The 22,981-nt window shown below is 34.2% G+C and overlaps 1 protein-coding gene across 1 annotated transcript in view; it reads left to right on the top strand.

The window, feature by feature from the left end:
• The window catches only part of LOC123558541 (plexin-2-like), a 59,870-nt gene that overhangs the window by 31,941 nt on the left and 4,948 nt on the right, over positions 1-22,981 (top strand). Inside the window, exons 11-15 of the mRNA XM_053548891.1 lie at positions 1,296-1,413; positions 3,087-3,187; positions 16,807-16,945; positions 17,260-17,418; positions 21,617-21,857. Of these exons, the coding sequence (XP_053404866.1) occupies positions 1,296-1,413; positions 3,087-3,187; positions 16,807-16,945; positions 17,260-17,418; positions 21,617-21,857 (758 nt within the window). The remainder of the gene's footprint in view (positions 1-1,295; positions 1,414-3,086; positions 3,188-16,806; positions 16,946-17,259; positions 17,419-21,616; positions 21,858-22,981) is intronic.

A 22,981-nucleotide genomic window follows, 5' to 3' on the forward strand; every position in this document is an offset into this window, starting at 1 on the left:
TTATGCTTTCATCAACGTTTTAGAAAAAAAATCAGGGATGAACTTCCCTAATGTAGTTCCGGGCTTGATATCAAATTATTCTGGCTGGAATGATATGGAAATGTAATGTCAATCGTCAGTTAACTACACGTGAATGCTAGAACGCGCACATAACTGTGCAATGAGAATTAAGTAAACAATTCAAGTGTGTGTACCATTGTATAATTTCAAATTCATAATTATTTCTAAGATGACTTTCATTCATTTTTTCGACTTTTATTGAAAGACTGTGAATATTTGACATTCTGTTTTGTTTGTTTACATTTCACCTAACATATACACACCACATCCAAGATTGTTCTGTAACATTGAAGAAAGCTTAAAATATGCGGACTGTCTCTGCAATATGAAATGTTGAGATAATATGACTGGTGCATGATGGACGATAAATTACCACTTATTCAATATGCAGCCATTACCGAATTGCTCTTTTTTGTGAAAAATGGATTAGTATATGTTCCCTTTCATGACCATGGTTCTTATAGTATACCTAGGGGTAGGGTATAACATATACAGTGGCAACTTATGTAACAATTAGAATAATATGTTAATGTACGTTTAATGTGTACGTGCATACGTGTGTGCGTCTGTATATGTGTACCACACTATGTATTACGGGAATGTTAAATCAAATGCTATATTTTATATATTTAACATAGAATTTCATACTAAATATATATAACTAAGTATTTCCTAACTCTATAGAAATAAGTATACTATACATGTATACTTTCCATTTTCTAACTGATTGTCAATCAATACTAATTATCAACTATTTCATAAATAATTATTATTGTTTAATATATTTACTAGACACCAATAACACAACTATTTGATATACCAAATATATCATGCATGTACGAAATGCCTTACAGCTAATCACTGCTACACTGATATTACATTGCCCGATTACTTAGGCTGTACAAATATATCTGTCAATTATTGATTGACAGTTTAGGACATAGCGATAGCAGGACAAAAGTACCGTAAAGGTTTATCTAACAAAGATGAACTCGAATATGATACCAAGTTGACCGACAAAAGGTCAGTTACCATGAACCGTTACCATGAATTTGTTTGCAAATAGTTTCTTCTCAAGAACCCGAAGTTTACGCCCTCTAAAATATAAATATGAATATTATTATATAGAATAACAAATGTCTTTAATATGTGCGGATTTTAGTATTTTACTCGAAGTAGAAGATAATGCATACTATTAAATAAATCATAAAATGTTTCTTGTATTATTATTTCAGTGGAGGACGCCTTGTGACTGTTGTTGGTATGCACTTGCACGGTATCAAAATGCCAAAATTGTATTCTACTTTAGAGTACGAAGTAGACAACCGTCTTGCGCGCACATATGTATCAGAGGTAAATCCTTTTTTTTTGCTCTTCAAGTCAAAGGTTTTAATTTGACTTATACAGTGCTATTGATACTTTACCTCCGAAAGATTGCAAAATAAATCGCACGTTGTAAACAATCAACTGGGCAAGGAACAAATACGTAGACTATTTATTTGTAACTTGCCTCTAAGCACAAAAAAATGAATAAAATTCATTAAACCTAACAGTATGTCATTTTCATAAGACTCGCTATAATACTATAGTTCAGTCATATTTAATTGCATAAATATATAATACTAACATATGAAAAGCATTAAAGGGTAAGACTGTAATAACTTAATTGATTCAACTTTAAAAATGAAGATCATTATTACAACAGCATATTTGTGAAAAGCGCAAATATACCTATTCTATAATAAAAGCAATTTCTGGTACATAAAACATGGTGCTGAAGGTTTGCTAAGTCAATCGGATTCATTTATGTCATACAGGAAACGCTTGATAGGACAGGTTAAAATTACAAAGGGAAACCGAAGAAAGCCAAATACCGTATCTACTACACTTTGTTAGACGTATTCAGCTAATAAATATTCATGTTTACAGAGGCGTAGACTTCCTATTGAGTCTTCTGGGGAGCTAAATGTATGTTAAATTGTCCCTGGATAAAAACAGTTTATTTTTACACACCTTAAGAGCAATCTAATCATTTCGGCCTAGTTAGTGTATTTATCATGAAGGATATGGAAATACGTGATCCCATTTTTTACGATCGTCCTGAAGGACATGCACATGTATCATCAAACGTACTGAAAGAGATATTTCGGTGACGATGCATAATTCGTTTAATCAACGTAGTCTTCTTAAAGTACTGGTAAATACTAAAAATGTCATTTTCATTAAATGAAATAAAAAAAGACTGTTTTATGGATCGATAAGCAGCACCTATACTCTAGAACAAGAAGATTCAGCTGCTTTTAAATTTAGACTGCTAGTTGCCAAAACTTGTTAACATTAATATTTAGAAAGAAATTAAAAAGTGAAAAGTTCATTGAATATAAACAAATTTATTTAGTTAGCATAACAATTCATATCACTTTTGAGGGAAATCAAATGTCCGTTTTCGACTTTTACATTTTGCTCCAGCTACATCTTTAGTTTGGAGATGATATCATTATTATACTAGCAATGACAAAAGTTTCGCACTGCACATGAGTATTAGTGTATAGGCAACACGATTTAAAACACTCCGAACATATATACATGCTTTCATCTGTTTAAGTTTTCATGAATGCAAGTAATGTCTGAGAATCATATACATACATCTAATCACTCGGTCATAAAGATTGACACAGTGTCACTGTTATACTGTGTAAATTGTATGTATCATGTATGTATATTTACTTACATTTCAATCTCAATAGTTCGTTTCAATAAAGACAATCAGGTTTAGAAGGAACAACTACACACTCAAATGTTCTCATACAAAACTAGTTTGCATTCACGACTCTTAGCATGCTAATGTTATAGTTACAAGCTGATAAAAATGGGACTTAGGTTTGTACTTATGGTATTTCTTTTATTAGAGTTAAAACAGAAATGTAGAAACTTCCAATATTTGATATGTTTTAAATCATGTGTGTTAATGAATTAAATGTGTCGTTTATTGTACTTTGTGTCTCAAACCTCATTCACTTTATTAGCTTCAGAATTGCACGAAGCCAAATGGTACTGTTGATTTACACTGTCGTATTCCTAGATGCCCTGATGAGAGGGTAATAACAAAAAAAGGTGTATTCACAAGGTTAGTGCTACAGTCCTCCCTGACTCTCTCCACATAAGCCTCGTCCTTTTTATGCCCCAAAATATTTATGTGGGGCATATAAGCGTTGCTACTGCTCGTAGGTCCGTACGTCCCGAAATCTTGTGTGTCCAACTCTTCCAACACTATTAGCCTGATTTGCTTCCAATTTTCACAGATCAACAAGCTTGATGTGCAGATGACCATTAAGGAAGGACTCTAATTCGATGAATATTTTTACTATAGTTATGGCCCTTTGATATTTTTATACTGAATATAGTGAAAAATCTTGTGTGTCCAACTTTTCCCACATTATTAGCCTGATTTGCTCCCAACTTTCAAAGATGAACAAGTTTGATGTGCAAATGACCTTAGAGGAATTATTTTTTTCTGTGAATATTTTAGTACAGTAATGGTCCTTCAAATGTTTTGCTATATAGAGGATGGCACAGTATGTGGGGGCATCCGTGTCATATGGACAAAATGTCTAGTTCGCATGTTCCTTTGATAGACTTCTCTTATCTGAACATTGCATCAGCTTGTTAGATATTTATAAGATTTATTGGTGTATAATGTTATTAAATCACACCATTTGACACTGATGATGTTAAGTGAGATGAAATGTATTAACCTTTCTTGCAGGCGGCAAGTGGTTCTACTTTTGCAATCGTCTACACTGTCCGCTTTTCAGTCAGTGAACAACAATTCGAATAATAAATGGTATTGGCCAAATCGAATGTGATACCAGTCCATTTTAGAAATTTGGCGGGTTAAAGGTTAACCACTCAGAGCACTAATAGTAATGATGTGAAGGGCTAGATACGTGGCAGCACTGGTGTAATAAGTTAATTGATAGAATTATTATCATACTATGATAAATTTTGCATAATTTATTTATTCCATTTTATTAACTCATGGTTACTTGCCTATATCTGCGACAACTTTACAGACCAAACAGCTACGACAAACAGAATATGACTATAAAGATTTTTTTTATCAGTGTCACGTGACATGTACGTGGTATAGACTGAATACTTTACCATACCAAACTTTAAGAATTTAGTCTAGTACCATTAACCTAAAATATATAAATATTTCACTATAGTATACTTGTACATGTTGATTACCTGTGATGACTTCAGCAAATTAATATAAAAATGCACTCTTTTGAATTTTTGGTAACACACTTTCTTAAGGCTGGTAAAATTAGATCGCTAGGTTGTGGTGGGCCTTTAAGAATCCCTTGCTTCCACAAGTATAATAAAGTCCGTGTTAACGCTTTTGTGAAAAAAAAATAGAAGCACAGTTCAACCCGTCGGGTAGACAAGTATACTGAAAATCAACACCACTCATTTTTCCTACAAGAGGAATTTACACAATCGTTCTAAAGCAAATTCCCTTTAGACCACAGCTTCCAAAATATAAGAAAGGTTAATTGTTTCAATTTTGAAATGTTTTGGTCAGTCTTGAAACATCTTAAACTGAATTCAAATTTTGTCTATACGATATGAAGTATAAATACGGGTTTCTATTCGATAATGATTTCTTTCATTCACATTATTACAGTCGTAACAGAGCATTTGAATGCTCCCCAAAGTGGCAAGCTGGTGCTTATTGTTGAAAATAAAAGGATTTTTTTGTATCTTTTGTTCTCCATTTGGACAAATTATCAGGTATTTCATTAATATCCGATAACACTATAACTAGTTAATTAAAAAGAAGATTCTTAAGTCATAAGAAAGTGGAACAATAAAGTTCTGTCCACTTTTGTCGCCAACATCATAATCTAAATTGCCTTTTTATCTTTTGTATCACAACAAGACCGTTGCATAAATATCAGTGTAGAATAAAATACACTGTGATGTTCCATAAGTGCTTGGAAATACTGAATATCAGACATGCTAGGTTCTGCTGAGTTTTACTCACCCGCTTCGGGTCTCATTATTGGACATACTTTTACCATAAAGCTAGGCATTGTTTTGACTGAACAATTGCACATACTGCGTTAAACCCAAAACAATCAAACAAACTGTTGCCAGAGAAACGAGGCCTACTTTTGGTTACAACTTACGATGACAATTTTCTTAGAGCCATAACTTCCACAAGGAGTTTCCTTACTTTTCTTTCACCGCATGTTTGCATCCATACTAATCAAACTCCTAATTTAAAATAAATATTAAGCATCCATTTATATTAACTTTATTACCATGTTTGTTTGTAAGCTGCTATAACAGTTTTAAAATTAAGCCACTAGTGTTTTCAATAGTTGTCCAGATCACAAGATGAATTTTTTTACCGAAACATAAATTGTCAGGTTAAATTGTTGAAACATATACTCTCTTTCAAGTTAAGATTTTTTACCGTATTATCGGAATGAAAGAAAAACCTGTACTGGTTAGCAAGTGCATCAGATCTCAAGGAACATGGTATATAATCATATGTGGTTCAGTGGAATTAGGTTGAATAAAAGGCCGATAGGTTAATATTGCTATTCCTTTTAATGTATACATAGTTTCCTTATTTCAAAAAAAAATTAAATTGATTTCTACTCACCACCTTTCTATATATACTCAATACCTTTCCTAACTCCACACCTGTAATAAGATAACCCAAAAATAAAACGTCACAAAATGAACGCAACTTGTGCTGGTCTCTATGCGGCAAGCAGTGCCATCTGCGGGAATGAACAAATTTGCGGCTAATATTAAGATCTTCAATGGATAGAATATGATCTTATCCTTACATAGGATACTATTCTGCAAATGTACATTGATAAATTATCAGATTTGTAGTGAGAGATATGCACGAGGTCTGCAGTTGAGATTTTGCGCTACATAAACGGTGAAATATTAATCCATGAAAACACAAGTCCACATTTCTGGATGCAAAGCTTATCATACTTTTGTTACATATTCATTTTACTTATAAAATCATACATACCTGTATTTTGCATGTTGGGCTGAAAAAAATTGAATACTTCTTCACTCCGCGCTAATTTTGTCATTAGTGATGTCACAAACCTGATATAAAATTAACATTTTGATATTGAAAATATTAAGGGATGTTCTATTTGAACTAAAACATAGTTGAAAATTCAGTATGAAAGAAATTGAATTACACCAAATTCATAGGTTCATAGTGTATTGCTGTGATATGGAATTTCTAATTATGTGATATTTGATTTAAGAACAAGAAGATGTAACTCAGTGCCATCTAGCGAAACAATTAAATATCTACTTGAAATTCAGAGAAAAAGAGGGAATATAATTACTGCCTACCTGAATATATGTTCTGATTTATCATTTTCCACCAAACTATAATGAACGCCTTTAAGCAAAAAAATATAGTTATTATTTATTTACGTAAAGAGTAAAAATATGGCTTTTGAAAAGATTTTGTCAGTATTTGACCTTATTCATACCTAACACTTAGGTAAAACCGTTCACCGTTTTAATCAGTATATGTTTTTTTTTTCAAATGTGAATAATATGAGCTAACGTAGCTGAATATAGCTGCTTAATCGCTGTCATTTTCAACTTTAGCTTGAAACAAAACCTGGTGTAATGAATGAACTAAAGTATAAAATATGATAGATCAGTTTCGCCCTCCCCGCTCCCCTCCCCCTAGGTAGTATTTTTTTCACCGTGGAAAAAAAGCAACTGACTGTAGCAATCTCATCAATTCAGCAAAATGCTGAACTAAGGGAAACATGTTAGAACTAATAATGCTAGTGGAGAGAGAACCAAATAATCATTCGACTATGTAGTTAAAAGTAGTAGGGGGAAAGAACTTACAACTCAATTTCTTCCCCCTTCACCAGCTACTTTTCCGACAAGCAGATACATCAATACTAAGGGGGGCAGAACCAACTAGTCAGTTTCCTTCCCTTTCACCATTTTTTATTCCGGCATGCAGATACATGAACACTTATGGGAAGGGGAAGAACCAGCTAGTCATTTTCTTCCCCCTTCACTGTGTATTATTCAGAAATGTAGCTTATTAATTACACTGCTTGCTGGTGACAGGATACGGGATATACGCCGTCGAGGAATTCCATATCTGATATCGATTTTCGAGACAGCGTACATCCTGTATTCTGTCACCAACAAGCTGTGTAACGATTTTATCTTGCCGACTACCCTTTACTGACATGCTATAATCAATACATTTTAAATTAATTATTATTATCATTATTATGATTATACCAGATTGATATAGCGCCCTTTTCGTGATCAATTTCACGTTCAAAGGCGCTTTACATATTTCAAATGCAGCCACACAGGGCGCATAACTCATCCTCTACTAGTACTGACACAGAGCGGACACAGAGCTGACCAGAGGGACAGAGTGAGACAAAGCCCCCACGACAGAGAGATCAGAAATCAGATACAGGTTTGTCCGGCTAACTTAGCCTAGCTCGTTGCGAATAGACAGCCTGGTTTTTTAATGACGAAGGGCTTTCCTTGTGGTGCCCGAAGGCTAGCTCAACCCTTCTGCCAAATATTTATATTTTACTGGTAGATGTGGGTTCTTTGGGTGCTACACACCTGGGATCACTTATTTGTCGCAATGAACAAGTATTGAAACTGAAACAAAGTAATAATTATCTTAGATAATATATTTATTATACATATAGGTAAACTATCTCTATATATGCATTTACATCAAGAAGGCAAGTGCAATGAAGCATTTACATTTATACAATACATTGAAATCCCAATTATACATGTACACTTGATGTCCTAACAATATTACAAGAAATACTAATTTCAGAACAATTTACTTCAAAGTCATAAAAACTAATACAATTATAAACCAGCTCTGTAACTAACGAAGTAAAAGTACTAACCTGAAACAAAGTAATAATTATTTTAGATAATATATTTATTATACATATAGGTAAACTCTCTATATTTGCATTTACATCAAGAAGGCAAGTGCAGTGAAGCATTTACACTTGCTCTCGATTATTGCAATACAAAGACATAGATTAAAGATTAGTACAGTTCAGGTGGGGGACCGGGGTAGACAAGGATAACGGTAATTTATTATGTCAAGTATAGGGTTATAGGATGGAAAAGATGTACGAATTTTTAATAAAGCATATTTGGGTGAAATTGTTACACTGAATCTTAAAAGGGGTGTACTCGATTTAATTACAACAAAAACAATTTTAGTATGCTTTATATTTTATTTAAGAAGATGTAAAACAATAAAATTCAAAACAACACTGTCATGCCCTGTGACATTAACGTGCCCAGTGTATAGCACGATACACGCAAGGATTGCCTGGGTTCCTGACCAGTACACCTCTAGTTGGGTGGGAAACACTGAAAAGCGTTTCTGAAAATTCCCGAGTAGCTGCCGGGGATCGAATCCCCGACCTCAGGATTAGAAGGCCAGTGTGCAAACCACTGAGCTAGCCGTCCACTACAACAAAAATATTTGCACTCAGTACAGACTGGAATCCTGCAATAATTTGTTTGGTCATCATGTTTTGTTTATAGTTGATTAACACCACCATAAAATGCACATTGACCATCCTCACAAGATTTCACAATGTCAGAAATGTCTTGAAAGCTTTCATCCCGTTTCCTGTTAAATCATTTAGTTGCACGTAGATTAAATGATTCTACAACAAACTGCTGAGTAACAATATGTCAATTCCTTTGTGTTAAGATGATTGTTGGAGCAAACTGATAATCTGACTTGATTCAGTTACACTAGCGATGCGGCAGCCTTTTTGTTTTAATCAAAATTTATATCTGAATTTGACTTGCAGGATATGGGATATATCATGTCTCCACGTGATGTCTATTGACCAATAGAAAGGCAAGAAACTTGTAGGAGGCAAGATAAATATATATACTAAGATACTAGGGGAATATTATCATTCAGGTATATAGATATATACGTGACAGGGGGAAAAGAACCAAGCAGTCAGTTTCTTCCCCCTTCACCACCGATTATTCTGATACATACACTCTGAGGTCAGGAAAAACCAATCAGTCAGTTTCTTTCCTCCTTCTTGTCTATTATAATTCAGGTATGTAGAAATATACATACTAGGGGGAAAGAACCACACCTGTCAGTTTCTTCTCTCTTCGCCATCTATTATCATTCAGGTATGCAGATATATACATTCTAGGGGAAAAGAACCAATAAGTCTTTTTCCCCCTCCCCCTTCACCATCTATCAATATCATTCAGGTATGTAGGTATATACAAACTGGAGATAAAAGAAACAACCAGTCAGTTTCTTCCCCTTCACCATCTATTATCATTCAGGTAAGTATATACATACACGGGGGTAAAGAACCAATTAGTCAGTTCCTTTCCTCTACATTGTCTATTATTCAGATGCAGATACATACATATCTACAGGGGAAAGAACCAACTAGTCAGTTTCTTCTCTGTTATTTTTGTAGAAAAACTAAGGTGGAGAAACAAGGGGGAGAAAAAACAGGAGGGCAAAGATGGCCCTAGGTCGCTCGCCAGAAAAACCCACCATAACACTGTTAACATGTTTGACCTAGTGCTTTGATGGAAACAAATATTTTGGCCAATTTTCATTAAGATTGGACTAAAATGTGGTATCTTGAGTTTTAACAATTATTTTCTAACATATGACCTAGTGACCAAATTTTTGATCCCAGATAACCCATATTCAAACTTGACCTAGATTTTATCAAGGCAAGACGTAATTTCATGAAGACCAAATGTAAAATACAGTCTCTATCGCATACACAAGGTTTTACTTTGATTTGACCTAGTGACCTAGTTTTTAACCCCAAATGACCAATATTCAAACTCGACCTGGATTTTATCAAGGCAATTAATCTGACCAAATTTCAGGAAGACCAATTGAAAAATACAGCCTCTATCGCATACACAAGATTTTTCTTTGATTTGACCTAGTGGCCTAGTTTTTTATCTCAGTTGACCCATATTCAAACTTGACCTAGACTTTATCCAGGCAATCTTTCTTACCAAATTTCATGAAGATCAATTGAAAAACACAGTTTCTATAACTTACACAATATTTTTATTTGATTTGGCCTAGTGACCTAGCTTTTGACCCCCGATGATCCATATTCAAACCCGACCTTGATTTAATCAAGGCAACCATTCTGACTAAATTTCATGAAGACCAATTGAAAAATCAAGCCTCTATCGCATACACAAAGCTTTTCTTTGATTTGACCTAGTGTCCTAGTTTTTGACTTCAGATGACCCATTTTCAAACTCGACCTAGATTTTATCAAGGCATTTATTCTAAATAAATTTCATGAAGATCAATTGAAAAGTACAGTCTCTATCGCATGCACAAGGTTTTTTCTTTGATTTTACCTAGTGTCCTAGTTTTTGACCCCAGATGACCCATACTTAAACTCGACCTAGATTTCATCAAGGCAGTCATTCTGACTAAATTTCATGAAGACTCATTGGAAAAATACAGCCTCTATCTCATACACAAGGCTTTTCTTTGATTTGACCTAGTGACCTAGTTTTTTTCCAAGATGGCCCATATTCAAGCTTGACCTAGACTTTATCAAGGCAATAAATCTGACATAATTTCATGAAGATCAATTGAAAAATACAGCTTCTATAACATACACAAGGCTTATCTTTGATCTGACCTAGTGACCTAGTTTTTGAACCAGATGACCCATATTCAAACTTGACCTAGATTCTATCAAGGCAATCATTCTGAATAAATTTCATGAAGATCAATTGAAAAATCCAGCCTCTATCGCATACACGAGGTTTTTCTTAGATTTGAGATAGTGGCCTAGTTTTTGAACCCGTATGATATTTATTCAAACTCGATCTAGATTTCATGAAAATCAGTTGAAAAATAGAGTCTCTATTGCATACATAATATTTTTCTATAATTTGACCTATTGACCTAGTTTTTGACCACAGATGACCCATTTTCAAACTTGGCCTGGATCTCATCAAAGTAATCATTCTGACCAAAATTTCACAAAGATCAATTGAAAAGTACAGCCTCTATCGCATGCACATTATTTTTCTTTGATTTGACCTAGTGACCTAGTTTTTGCCCAAGACCCATTTTTGAGCTTACTCTAATTTTATCAAGGTTATCATTCTGACAAATTCCATGAAGATAAGTTGAAAAATACAGCCTCTATCGCATACACAATCTAAATGTTATTAGTATTTTATCCTAGGGTCACTTAAATACTTTTAAATATGTATGTATGTTCATCTTGTTCACAGGCACTAGTATCGGACCTGGGACATAAAATATGACCAGACTGACAAAAATCTTCGTTTTCATCCTACATGTGTCGAAAAATAAAAAATATACAGTAAAATATGAGCTCCCTTCAAAAGATACATATGTCTACTGAAGGCCAGAATCTCGAGATTCCAGCCTGCGAGCAATAGGTTCACTTCCCGGTTTGTTGTGAAAGTAATTCTCCAGACAATTAAACAAACTTCCTATCACTAATTCACGTGTACATTTAGCTACAAAATGAGACCAACCTCAAGTCTTTAGGCCTTCCCGTTCATGAAATATATATCAGGAAATGATTGCCTTTCTGCTGAAATTCCCTGGTAAATAAAAATGCGGCACAACAAATCGGTACGAAATCACGGACTAAAATATGTTTTTCAGCCTAGCACAGGTCAAATTCACTAAAAGGTACTTAAAAATATAACTAAATATATAAACAAAAGCCACTCACAATCGTCAGTAGCATCTCAAACACGCGATATTGGCGATTCAAATTTCTTCACGGTCTTTCAATTGAATGCTACGCCATTGAACGGAATTCCTTAGGTATTTTTAAACGCAATTTCTGATTGGCCAATAGCGAAACACCTCCAACAGAACCGCAACGTTTCGCACAAAATTACTTGGATATTATCATATCGGTTTCAATGGCGGATATTGCAATAGAAAGACCGACGGAAAAATAAAAAAGTAAATCTCGCGAGAATGAGATGCTACTGACGGCGGTGAGTGGCCATAATTTATATATTTAGTAATACTTGTTATTAATGGCAAGTGAATTGGACCCGCGCTAGGCTGAAAAACATATTTTAGTCCGTGATTTCGTACTGTTCCGTTGTGCCACATTTCTATCTACCTGGAACTTGCAGCAGAAAGTCACTCGTTTTCTGGTAGATATTTCATGAACGGGAAAGGCTAGAGACTTGGGGTTGGTCTCATTTTGTAGCTAAATGTACACGTGAAATAGTGATAGATAGTTTGTTTAATAGTCTGGAGAATTTATTTCACAACGGACCGGGAAGTGAACCTATTTTGCATATATAAAAATTACATCACCGTATAGGCCTGTTATATTAAATATAAAAACAATTACTTTTTTATTTAAATGGACGCCCCGAAACTGAATTAATCGCTGTAAAACGACAACGTCGCACCTATATAGGGCTAGGCTAAATTGTGATTTTTGCGTAAATAGTGTGTATTTAACCTTTTAAATAATTGTACATCTGGTGAAGATCCGCTTTTGCTATTACTTAACATGTCATCAAGGATGCAACTTGTTTTTGAATTTCCCGCTCATTACGCCTTCTTTACCTTAAGGGTTACCTTATTGTTACCCTTCCGGTTAAACGAGTTTACTTGAGACTATTATCGTTGTTATGTAGTATTGTCATAAAGCGAACATTCTTGACAAATTCCACTCAAATCTGTCAAAATTTGGCAGAGATAAAACAAAAGCAGGTGTGGAGTTAGAAAAGTTGTTAAGTATATTTTATTGATTGTTTCTATATTCTTTGAATAATCCTTTTAGAATTGAAAAGATTCTTCAAACCTTGTATTTGTTTTGGTACGGACACGTTTCTGGGCCTGTGATTATGACTGTTTAAGTCAGAAATTGAGAATTGAGAACGGAAAATCTTCAATCCGTCGAGCCTCTATAGAATATTCATAATGCTCGCATTTTAACTGCAGAACAAAGATGGTGGTTTGTAAAGTTTCCTTGCAATCTATGCATATTAAACACTGCCAGAGCGAAATGAAAATTTAGCATTTTAAAGTCTTATTTTCAGACTTCTAACATTGATTAATTAAGTTCCTGGTTTTACTCAACTCGTACAGCAACAAATGATTATAAGAGAATCTGACGAAAGTTTGTCATCTTTCGGCTAAATGTAAAGTTTTGAAACCATTTTAATGACGATGAAAGCTTCATAATATTATCGTAAGTAGAGAGGTCTATGTATGTTAAACATGAACTGCATGGCAATAATCTGCTTTTAACGGAAATTAATGTAGGTATTTAAGGATCAAAACCTCAGAAGTATTGAAAACATTTTAACGACTTGGAGCGTAGATGAAGAAAAAGATAACGCAAAAAGAGGTTGTCCAGATCTAAAATAAATTTAAAATAATCTCTCACTTTTTACTCATTCTGTCCTTTTCAAGAGCAACTAGTATCAAAAAGAATTAAATGAGATTTCAAACCCTGCGAATTTAGATAAATGGTATGAAAGGAACAGCAATCACAAGAACTAAATCTCCTTTTTGAAAAGTTTTCAGATAATCTATTTTGTTTTTCTTAGTTTTTTTCTTTTACGAATCAGAAATCAAACGTACTGAAGATATTTTCATAAATCTTAGAATTTTTTAGTTTCTATCCGAAATTACTGGGACTCTACTCTAAAAATGTTAAGTAATAATGAGTGGAGTTAGACAGGTCTAATGTATATGATACCTACAAAATATAAATGTAATAAAAATTTTACATTTATCAGAAATTCGACGTCTTTGGAACGTAAAAAAATTAAAAAGAAGAGATTGTAATGTTCCAGCGAAAAATGTTTACATGTGATAAAAATAATATTGCATTTGTGTTTTTATATTAAATTAATTAAACTCGTTCTATAAAAATGATCGCAATTTAAACTCGTTTTAAACCGTCCTGGGACGGTGCACGATTGTTTTATCCTGCTTGTCGGTGTGCATTTGTGTGCTTGTGTGTCTAAAGCTGTGCCCTGTAGTGTTCTTATATCTTTATTGTCTGTTTTTCTATGTTAGTTAGTTGGGTGTGGTTGTGTGTTTATCTTTGATACATGAGTGTCTGCGCTGTTGTGGTTAACGGTGTAGTGTAACTGTGATTAAGGAACGTGGCATTCCCTTTGTATACTAGTATTCATCCTTGATCTACTTTCCCCTTCAACCTCCTCCCCCATCCCCTTTCTACCACTTACCACTTCCTCCCCCTCTATCTATATTTGGCATAAGTTTTATAAGTACTTGTTGGTTTTTTAAAGCAACCCGTCTGTAATATTTTTCCGTTACGGCTTCTAATTATTGTTGACCTACTTTACAAATGCGTTGGTCTGAGGCTGTTATTTTAGTGCTCCGGGCTTCCGAGAAATCTACCCTTACCTATTATCTTTTATGATTGCAGTTATAAACATAATCATGAAACACCATGTGTGTATCAGACATCTACTAGGGCATACTAGTGCAAGTGTATGCACAGAACGGGTTACGAAATTTCGACATCATACGTCTTTCGTTTTAAGATTTAAAGATACTGTATTCAGATATTTCTTTCAAATTGAAGTTTGGTCATATTATGAATATTAGAATATAAGAATATGAGGTTTTGTTTCTAAATATTTTAAAAAATGCCAAATCAAGAACAAAACAAGCATCCTCGTCGGGAATCGAACCCGGACAACCGCGGCAATAAAGAAGTTTTCCGCTGCCGTTACCAATACGTTATTGAGGATTTTGTGTCCAATAAGCGTTAAATATAGATATTTAAAATCGAGACAATTTACCTTGGGTAAAACTTTACAAAACACTTTTCGATTTTCAACGTAAAAATAGTAAAAACAACTAATTCTAATGAGTTTCCGTAACGTATAGTCTGTCAGTAATTAAGTTTCAAAGTTTTCTAAGAAAACCAGTATTTATTTCCAGATATCTAAAAACATTTTTTTCTCTTTTCGAACCATCGGGAGGTCAGTGCCTTTAAAAATAAGACTTCATGATATTTTTTAAATTTCTTTTATTAAAACACTCATGATTAAGGTAGTTCTGCACATTTGGATCAAACATATATGGAGTTGGTGGAAAAATCACAATTTTGATATATTTCGCGAATAGAATATATTCTACAATATAGAATATTGAAATCCCCCATGGTCGTAAATAAACATGTGACCTACAATATGGTCAATTAAAATTTATAGGTCATTGTGCTTGTTTTGAGATATTTTTCCATGATTAAAGAGATCCGTGCATTTCATGCTGATGCTGATTTTTAGACATTATTTAATGTGTCGGATGTTTTACTATCATACTTTTACTAAAGAAAGGTAGTAACGTTGCCGTTATCATTTTGCATTTAATTCATTGAATGATTTTCATTTCCGGACGTCGAATTCAGGCTTTATTCTAAGTTTTCCGGATACATGAAATAATGCCATTAATTCCTGTTTATCAAACGTGCAGAACTACCTTAATTTTTGTAAAAATAATATTGTTCGCTACCTGAAGACTTGAAGAAGATTACTAATTACCCGAGGACACATAAGGCATGACTTTTTACTGCTGTTTACTTGAAATTTTATCAAAGTATCTTCTTTCGTTTGTTTTTGATGTAATAATATAAGTCTCATTAATTCTAGATTACCCATTGTAGACAGTTGTCAATTACGGAAAGTACAGAGTACATGAACAACAACTCTTTCTTGAAAATTTTGCAAATGAGAATCGTTTTCGTATATAGTTTTCCTAACCCGGAACATCAACCCAAAAAGTCAGTGTATTTGTAAGATATAGACATGTAGATATCAGTATGCGGAAGTGCAGCGTGGAAGAACCAGAACTCCATCGTGAACAATTTTATCTGACTTTTACATCATTTGTCTGGTAAATAACTCTAAGCACTTATAAATTTTCAATACATGAATAAGTGTTAAAAAGACAGACTGAAGACAGTCATTTTCTCCCCTTTATAAATAGTCTTAACATTGTCCTTGCCTGAAGCATTACTCATACATTTAGTACTGATACGTCAATTACATTAGGGGATTTAGATAGCCTTAAATGTCAGCAAATGCAGATAACTAGAAATGTCTTGATAATTTTTTTATTCTCTTCCTTTTAGTATTTTCTTTTCTTCTCATTTTCATAATTACGGTACACAAGTTACATAATTTAACTTTGTATTTTTACGAAATTGTGCCCCTGTTTGGACTTTGTATTCACTAAATTAACTTTCTTTAGTGATACAGCTGTTGAATAGTCAAGCGTTGTTGTCCTCCAACAGCTCTTGTTTCTGAAATATTCATAATAACGATAATACATCCAAAAGTTTTAAAGGATGTTATACAGTGAAGAAATACAAACAACTTAGATAAAGAGCAAATACTTTCACATTCAACAAAAAGTAAAATTATCGTTTTAAGTACTGCCTTCTATCTTAATAGACCAGAACAGAAACGTACCGTGCCTATGGTCCAAATATTTAGAGAAACAAAATGTATTCTAGTGGGTAAAGGGATCGACCTTCCATCCAAGAGGTCTCCGTAGATCAGTAACTTGTGTGCATTTATTTTCCTGTATATACTATTTTATACCATTGACACGGATTATAGGTTAGGATTTGAGATGGATGATGTGTCTTCTGTTAGCGATTACAACCTTCCTAGTAACGTAGCGTATCTTCGATACTTTCCTGATCCTAAGCTTAAACCTGTCAACGATGTCAGCTCCCAGAAGGCTATTCTTATTGAGGTATGGTCCACGTATTACATTATTTTTCCCATTAATTAAATATCTGATTGTATCTTTCTCAGCAATCAAAATTCTAGAGCTTAATTATGTGTTCCTAAATTTGTATGTATCACAGTAATTGTACAGTAGTTGTACGATATGCATATTTCTAGGGTTGCAAAAATCACGTACATATGATATTTTACTTAATAGTTTTTCCGCTTTTTAATTTCATTCGGGTATAATATCTAACATACATATACCTTATTCATCTGTCGTTCTAATCTAGTTGAATGATTTCGTGTTTCTTAAATTATTTTTTTCTATAATTGCAGGGTGATGGTCTCGATCTTGCAGCAGACAAAAGCGATGTAAAAGTGATGATTGATTGTCAGTCATATGTAACTGCTGTGTCAAGTGGAAAAATTGTATTTAAACTTCCGGTTGACAGACCCGTTTGCTCGAACAGAACAGAACTTCCTTTAAATATTAGCGTAAGACAACAATTAACACTTAACAATCAACACTTCGAATGTTTATCGCCAATTTAATGTAACTGCATTTCTGTAAAACATTCTTTGAAATGTCAACTTATTTTATACTAGTATACAAACAGGAAATATTATCGAGATAGGATAATGTCCTATTAACATTTAGCAGATGTTGAAGATTTTAATACGTTCACGTCACGTTTACGTTAATTAGGATAAGCATCTTTCACGGTAAAGTTACAACTTCTGAAATAAGGCATTATCGCAATATTTCGTTGATCATCCTTCTATAACTTTGTTACAGATTGATTTTAGTGTGGGACAAACAGAAAATACTATTTAAAGATTCATATCACACATAAATACACGTTCCATGAAATGACTGTTTCCTGTTCAAAAACATTGCTCTTTATACTAGGCATATGCGTATCATTGCAGCAACAGATGTACTTTCATTTGACTATAAATATCAATACATCTCTTCTTATCCAAAGTTATTTAAGATCATTTTGATTGATTCTAAATAGTATTGAATTCATAAAAAATGAGAAGCCGTTGGCTAAAAAACTGTTTCAGGTTTAACTTACTTTTTTTTGCTCTCCAGTTAAGATCATTATTCGGATATAAAATAAATATCAAACTTATGTTATATAGTTGTTGTCTATGGTACAGTACCAAGGCGTCTAGCTACGAAATTCAAGCTCCCCTGTTTCTGACTAAATATTATCAGAACAATTTTTAGGCAATTCCCATGTAATGATGCGTTTACATCCGACAGGCAAAACCAGGGACTTACTCATTATAAGATATATTTTTAAGAAATAACAGCTGCCGTCATTAATTCGTAAAGGTTTCAGTAAAGGTAACTCCTATTATACCATGATCAAAATCAAAAAAAAATATATATATATGATCACCGTTTCTGTGGCTACCGCTAAATATTTTAAAATAAAGAGGAGAAACTTAAAATGATCACTAGTGGATGTCTGTTGCGTAAAGTTAAGCAAGATTTTAAAATCATTCAAAACAAGTTTCAGCTACCCTATACAATGAAAATTGTCTTCCATTCAAATCTAGAAATAAAAGATATAATCATTAAATATTAGGTTCATGTAATAATATGTTGTCAAAAGTTTTCTAACTAAAATGACGAAAACGCGACGGCGCGATGGCACGATGATGAAACAACGATAGTACGATGGTGAAAACGCGATGGCGCGATGGCACGATGATGAAACAACGATAGTACGATGGTGAAAACGCGATGGCACGATGATGAAATCGCGATGGTGCGATGGTACGATGGTGAAATGTCGATGTAATATCGCGTTTTCATCATCGTACCATCGCGTTTTCACCACCGTATCAACGTACCATCGCGTTTTCATCATCGTACCGTCGCGTTTTCACCATCGTGTCAAAGCGTTTTCATCATCGTACCATCGCGTTATCACCATCGCACCATCGCGATATCACCATCGTACCATCGCATTTTCACCATCGTACCATCGCCTTCCGGTAGTCATGCGCAGTGGTACAGTATATGTGTCAGTAAAATACAGGCTTGATACATCTCATTTTCACATTGCACTATGTACCTTCTACATCCTAACAAGAATAAGCTGAGATGGAATAATACCGTGTGACTATTACACCCAGCTTTTTATTTACGTCCATGCATACATAAAATACAAAGGACGTGGCCTTGAAGATTTTAGTTTTAATGAACTGAGCATTGAATATTTTGTAAAACATTTTGCAAAATTGCGGAATCTAAATGGTAAATTTCGTCTCACAAAATACATTGAGATACATTCATCTATTGTTGACAAAAATACAAAATACGGGACTACGCATTTCTAACCGGAAGGCGAAGGTACGATGGTGAAAACGCGATGGTATGATGGTGAAAACGCGATGGCACGATGGTACGATGATGATAACGCGATGGCACGATGGTGAAAACGCGATGGTACGATGGTGAAACCACGATGGTACGATGACGAAAACGCGATGGCACGATGGTCCGATGGTGAAAACGCGATATTACATCGGCATTTCCCCATCGTACTATCACACCATCGCGATTTCATCATCGTGCCATCGCGTTTTCACCATCGTACCATCGCGTTTTCATCATCGTACCATCGCGCCATCGCGTTTTCGTCATCGTATCATCGTGCATCGCGGTTTAGTATTAAATAAAAAGTCACGATGGTCCAAACGGAACAACGTACAATACAATGTCATTGCAAGAATATTATACTGTCAAACCAACCAGAAGTAAACCATACATGATATTGCTAATATTGTTCCTATCTCTACAATAAATTAACGATGCAGTTTACCCTTCAAATCAAAATAAGACCTACATCAAATCAGAACTTTAGGTTAATTATGTCATTATCATTTATTTCATTTATAACATTTGTAAAGGGAAAATATCACCAAACTATACACGTACTTAACATGCATGATCATCAGTAAAATAGATTATCATCTATTTCAGTAACAAACGTGGAACATGGAAACAAGGTTATTTTCATTAATTTCGGTAACTAATATGTCAGATGGAAAATATATCATCAACCTGTGCTTGGTAGAAGGACGGATAGTTTTATTTTATATTACTGTCATTTATCACATGTTGGACGTCGTATGAGTGAACTAAAGCCATTGCATAATTTTTGTATTACAGTAGTGTAATAGGGCTTCACGATGACGTGGTTTTAAGAAAAGGAGACGTTAGTCAAATTGACTTGTTCTATAATAGACAAAGAGAGAAAACCTTGATGTCTAACATGACTGTGATAAAAGGAATATATCATGTGTGTCTTTCCACACTAAATTTTTTAAACGCGTTCAAAAAAATCAGTAAGATAAGGCACTCTTTTAATATCCTCTATTTATTTCATTCACGAATGGGTCAAAGTGTAAAACATCATCCACAAATACTTCACATGTATGGTCATTAGACGTTTCGAAACAGGAATAACTAAAGATTGCTTTTCACGGAAAACGCATGTCTCCCACCACTTTATAGAAATTGCAAAAATGCCACACATACGAGACGAAACTCCGAACTATTACATGACGATAATATTCACAAGTACGCTAATCACTCTTTAGGTGTGGTAAAATTCAGCCTAATTTTATGCACCAATTATTGTAAACGCTGCAAAATATGACAAATCAAGGGCCATAACTCTGCTGAAAGTCATTGACCCGAAACAAGCCGATGATATGTATGTAAGAAGGCTGCCTAATTATGTAAGAGAAGTTGCCAAAAAAGCATATAATTTGACAAATAAAGGGCTATAGCTCTCCTTAAGTCACTGAAGCAAGGCATGCCGATAATATGCATAATAAGACTTGGCACTGATTAGTCCTATAAGGTTTGTTTGAAATTCTTCCAATTACATTAGAGAAGTGGCTAAAACATAGTAAAAGTTCATGTATTTAGGGCCATAAATCTGCTGAAAACACCAAACTGAAACATGCCCATGATATGCACAACTAGGCTTGAGACTTAACACTTGTATAAAGTTTGGTGTAATACCTCCTGGTCGTATCGGTGCAGTGCTCGTAAAAGATGAAATAGGACAAGCGAAGGGTCATAACTCTGCTGAAAATTATAACTGAACCGGAACATTAATTTAGATGATATTTAAACTATGCTTGGCACAGGTTACTCCTGTAAAGTTTAGTTGAAATTAGATATATTGCAGTTCTAAAACATCATTAGATTTGACGAATCAAGGCCATAACTCCACCCAGAAAATACCGACGAAATGCACAACTGCCCTTCTGAAGTTTGTTATTAATCCATCTGGAGGTGTCGGAGGTGTTGCTTTGACAAACTTTGATACATACAGACGGACGGAGACACAGACGTACTGACAGACAGACAGACGGACGGGACAAAATTTATATGTCTCCCTCAATACATGTTGGATACATAATAGATTGCTGTAGCAGGCTTTGCTCGAAGATAAATGATCTCGTATTTAAGATAACCTATTGAAAATAGGTGTATTCAGTTAATAAACAAACGTTTTATATATACATTTGTAATTACAATAGATTGCATTTAAATAATTCATACAAAAGAATATCCAGGCTAACGAGTTTTACTTTTCGCAAAAAGCAAAACTGAAGCTTTTAAACTTACCTATATGTTTATTAAATGAACGTTTTTCAGGTACAGATCGGTTACTTCAGCCAAACTATAGGATCAATTACTTTCGAATTAACAGAAACCACCATACCAGTTAGTGACACCACCTCTCAACAAAAAGTAACAACAACGGTTCCAGACACAACCTCTCAACAAAAAGTAACAACAACGGTTCCAGACACAACCTCTCAACCAAATGAATCCACGAATACAGTTGTGATCATTGCTCTTGTGGTACTCGTCGTAGTAATTATACTTTCTGCAGGTTTGTAGATTTTTATTTCATTTCCAAACATGTGTCTAAAGGTCAGTGAAAAATCAGAGCTCGCATGATATCTTAAGCTAAAGTTATACCTTGAGAAGAGTTTCAGAACTGGTACATTTAGATTTTATTAAATACATACATTGATGTATATGTAGTGTATTTAATTTTTAACTTTCTACTTGAAAAAATAAAATGTAAGGGTAGATTTCTCGGAATCACCGAGCACAATAAACACAGCCACAGAGCCATGCAAAGTAGGCCCATAACAAAAAGAAGCTGTAACGGAAAAATATTACAGACGGGATGCTTAAAAAATCCAACAAGTACATTTCAATTTTATGCAAAATAAAGAAAAAGGGAGAGGAAGGGGTAGGGGGTAGGGGGTAGAAGTAGCGGGGGGGGGGGGGAGTTGATGAAAACAAATTTGAAATAGACATCAAATTGATAAAATCATCCACTCGTGAAACTGTTACCCGTTCAAAACAGGAAATCTCTATCTGTATGGTTAAACACTAGGTGGTAATGAATTAAATGATGCAAATTTTCTTAAAATATACTGAAGACTGTCTACAAGTGACTCATTTTTATCTTCTATCTTATCTTCTAAATATTGTATCTAAAGCTTTATAAAAGTTTCTACTCGGTCTTGAATGATTTGATTCAACAGTCAGCTTTAATTTCCAAAATAATTTTCTTTATTTAAAATTTTAGATTCATATCACTTTTATGTCTAAGATAACTGATTTACAGGAAATAAAATACAAACGACGTGTGTACGTAATTGAATAACTACATGTGATTTCATGAAATTGGATCTAAAAAAGTGGATATGACTTTGATCGTAATCCGCCGCATTTTATTATTATTGAGTCAAAAAGGCATAAGTTGCGTAGTAAGAATAAATAGAGCGTGTCGTGGAGTGGTGGGAAGAAGGAGAGAGGGGGTGATGGCAAAAAGTGGCATTTTTTGTCGAGCCCACTTGCGGTGAGCTTGATTTAGTCGTCACTTTTGGTGTATGTGCGTGCGTGCATCCGTCCGTCCGTGCGTCCGTCTGGACCATAACTTTGACATGGACCAATCTTGTTTATATTTGTCATGGATGTTTACCTCAATGAGAAGGAGTG

This window comes from Mercenaria mercenaria, chromosome 1, assembly GCF_021730395.1.
Source record: "Mercenaria mercenaria strain notata chromosome 1, MADL_Memer_1, whole genome shotgun sequence".
NCBI classification, from domain to species: domain Eukaryota; kingdom Metazoa; phylum Mollusca; class Bivalvia; order Venerida; family Veneridae; genus Mercenaria; species Mercenaria mercenaria.